Below are 3,009 nucleotides of genomic sequence, written 5' to 3'. Positions count from 1 at the left end.
TATTTAAGGTTTTAAGCAAATCATAGGATAAAGGATCTTTCTAATAAATGAGTAACATTAAAAAGGTGATGTATCTGGATAAATCTTTCAAAATTCTGAACTGATTTCTGTAGATGCCAAATTTACTTGTGTTGTAATAATAACCCCTTACAAACCACAAACTTGACTTAATTGCTGAAGATTAAGAAGATCCCCTAATTGGCAAGAGCTTTTTCTGATGTTAACATTTTTTGTTCAATACATTCTGACGAAAAGGGCTGAGTCTGGAGTAGTTGCTTTAGCACCCCTGAGCTCTGCAACCACAGTATTCCTGTTAGAGAATGTTACCAACTTGCCCCATTCTGTTTGAGGGGGAAACGAACTCAGGTGCTTCTCTGACTCAGTGACATAACTATGCTTTGGGCTACAGTGTTAATGTCTAAGATGAAATTAAGGGGGCAGAAATGGGAGCTTATCTAAGAAATAACCAGAAAATGCTTTAGAATAGAGAAATGAACTATAAGAGGAGCAATTCTAGGAGCCATCTGATGGGATGGGAGGGGTTGCAACACAAAGGCCATTAGCTGCTATGACTGAACATTGTCATTGTTTTTGTTTTTTTGTCCATTTCCTTCAGTTGGTGGAAATATTGATTCCAATATGCTGCTGCCCCAAAAAGATGCCCATAGGAGGATGAACAAGACTCCTTTAAAGTGGTAATAAAGGAGCAAAATATTTCTTAAGGCAGCAGTGCCAGCCTGACTTTATTCTACTTGAAGAATATTTCCCTCATGAAAAGCCCCTTAGATGAGCATCTGCAAAATAGTATGCGGCTGCACTGGCTCAGCAATTATTCATCCAGAACAGGGTACTTTAGGGGTTAAGGTGGGAGGAAAAAAAACAACTTTTTCCTCCCAGTGTAAACACGACGCTTTAGCCAATCTTAGGAGCACTGTGATCACAGGTTTCGGCTTTCCTCAAAGTTCCTTTTTGGAAATTCTGGATGGAGCTGAGTAAAGCCCCTCGGCTCACGCCATTCACAGCCTGGGGCGGGAGCTGTGTGGGCACCTCTGTGCTGGCAGGAGGCAAGGGAGCTGCTGGTGGTGGAGGCGGAGGTGGAGGAGGTGGAGGTAATGCGGACGTCCCTGCTGTAGAGGGTGGAGTTGGTGATGATGGAGATGTGAGAGGTGAGCTGGCCCCGGATCCTGAATTATTGGAGTTGCTGTATTTTGCTGAATGCTCTTCGCTATTTTCAACAGCAGATCGTTTTGACTTCTTTCGAGCTAAAATCTTTCTCTTTTTTCTTTCTCTTCAGATCCATGGTGAGACTGAGCTCTTCTCAGTCTTCGATGCTGGTGGATCTGTTTCTGTTCTTCAATTAGTCTCTTTTCTATACATTCTTTGGCAATTTTCAATGCCTCTTTTAACTTTGTGGGAATCTTAAACTGTGGCTTTTCAGAATTGGTCAGTAAAACATCACTGAATAATGGCATCTGTAAGAGCCGGGAGACGGTGGGCATGCCATTTTTACAGGCTTCACAAGACAGCGTAGACTCCAAGACGGCCACCACAGCCATAGACGGTGCCGGAGGGAAGGAGTCCACAGGCACCGAGTCTGGCGGTCGCCCATAAGTCATTTCATACAGTAAGTGGCCAAAGCAGTGGACGTCCACGCTTTCCAATGTATTGATTTTCCTGAATTGTGAGAAATAAGATCGGTAGAAGGAAGGAAGTCCTAATAAGGAGTTCTCAAGGTCTAGCAGCCGGCAAGTGTCCCCATCTAGCATCACATTGGAGGCATGAAGATGCCCATAAGGGAATCCCTTGTCATGTAGAAACTTTAGTACCTCTAATATTTGCCGCCCATATGTTTTTATCTGCTGGAGTTCAAGGCCTTGAATCTTCTTAGGGTTGCAGTACTTCTTTAGGAACGGGTCTTTCGGTTTTGCCTTGTAGATCAGGTCCTTCAAAGTTCCTTTTTCATTAAACATCCTAATTAGCAAGGCTGAGGATTCATTAGCTGTGGCAAAGGTAACCCGATGGATGTAAGGATGCGAACAGGAAGGCAGAAGTTTGATTAGACACTGAAAATCTTTATCTGACAGATACTTGTCGGGGCCAAGGTCAGCCCAGCTTAACACTAGCCGTTCCTTTGGCTGGTTTTTAATCTTCATCAAGAAATATTTCTTCCTTATCCTCCAACCTATGTCTTTCAATGGTTCTACCACTTCCCACTTTGGTTCTGATCTGAAGAACATGGAAACGTGTTGTAAGGCAATCTCAGTGTAGTTTGCAGAATAGTTGTTTGGATCTAAAAACTTCTTAACCAGCTCACAATTAGACAGGATGTGGTTTGTGGTGATGACGTTGAGATAGTTCTGAAGACCCTTCTGCCTCTCAGCTATGAATTCACGATCCATGTTACCAATCAATTTTTTGGGAGGAAGAGGTAGACTCAAGCCTGCAATCTGCAAGCTGTTGTTCAGCAAATCAAAGTCACTGTATCTCCTAATGATCTGCCAGCTGTTTTCTACAGAAATTCCTCTTTGAACCCGAATGATATACTCCCTAAGATCCACAGCCCAAGAGCAAAGCTTCAAGTCAGCGAGGTTCCGAGAGGTCATCTACACACAGGTATGAGCGTTTATGGAGAATCTGTCCCTCCGATGAGATCCGTGTGGGACTGCAGGCTTTGGCTCGCCTCGATGGCTGCTGTCAGCGGCACCGTGTCGTCCAGCAGCACCTTTCCGGCCGCCGGCTTCTCCATGAAGGCCATCCCGGGACGCCTATCCGCCGCCGCCTCGGGACCGGGGGCAGCCGCAAGACTATGTACCCCTTCTTAATAAGAGTAAATATTAACATAGCAGAGTCATTTAATTATTTCAAGGGAGTATTCACTTTAAGTAACATAAAATAAAATAAAGTACCATGTATTTAAATGCCATAATTCTTCAGATACGCGCATTTACACACAAACACATACATATATATGTACACACATGTAAATATAATACAGAAATTTAATTAAGA

The 3,009-nt window shown here is 43.5% G+C and overlaps 1 protein-coding gene across 1 annotated transcript; it reads right to left on the bottom strand.

The window, feature by feature from the left end:
• Positions 1–236: 236 nt before the first annotated feature.
• LOC124249143 (PX domain-containing protein kinase-like protein) lies at positions 237–2,794 on the bottom strand. Its single transcript, XM_046679994.1, is given in 3 exon segments — positions 237–1,289; positions 1,292–2,547; positions 2,655–2,794. Coding segments are annotated over 3 exon segments (1,734 nt in total). The 5' UTR covers positions 2,756–2,794; the 3' UTR covers positions 237–912.
• Positions 2,795–3,009: the final 215 nt, after the last annotated feature.

The sequence above is a fragment of the Equus quagga genome, chromosome 12 (genome assembly GCF_021613505.1).
Source record: "Equus quagga isolate Etosha38 chromosome 12, UCLA_HA_Equagga_1.0, whole genome shotgun sequence".
Taxonomy (NCBI): Eukaryota; Metazoa; Chordata; class Mammalia; order Perissodactyla; family Equidae; genus Equus; species Equus quagga.
Note: the sequence above shows the minus strand (reverse complement) of the source record. Positions and strands in the feature narration are given on the sequence as shown.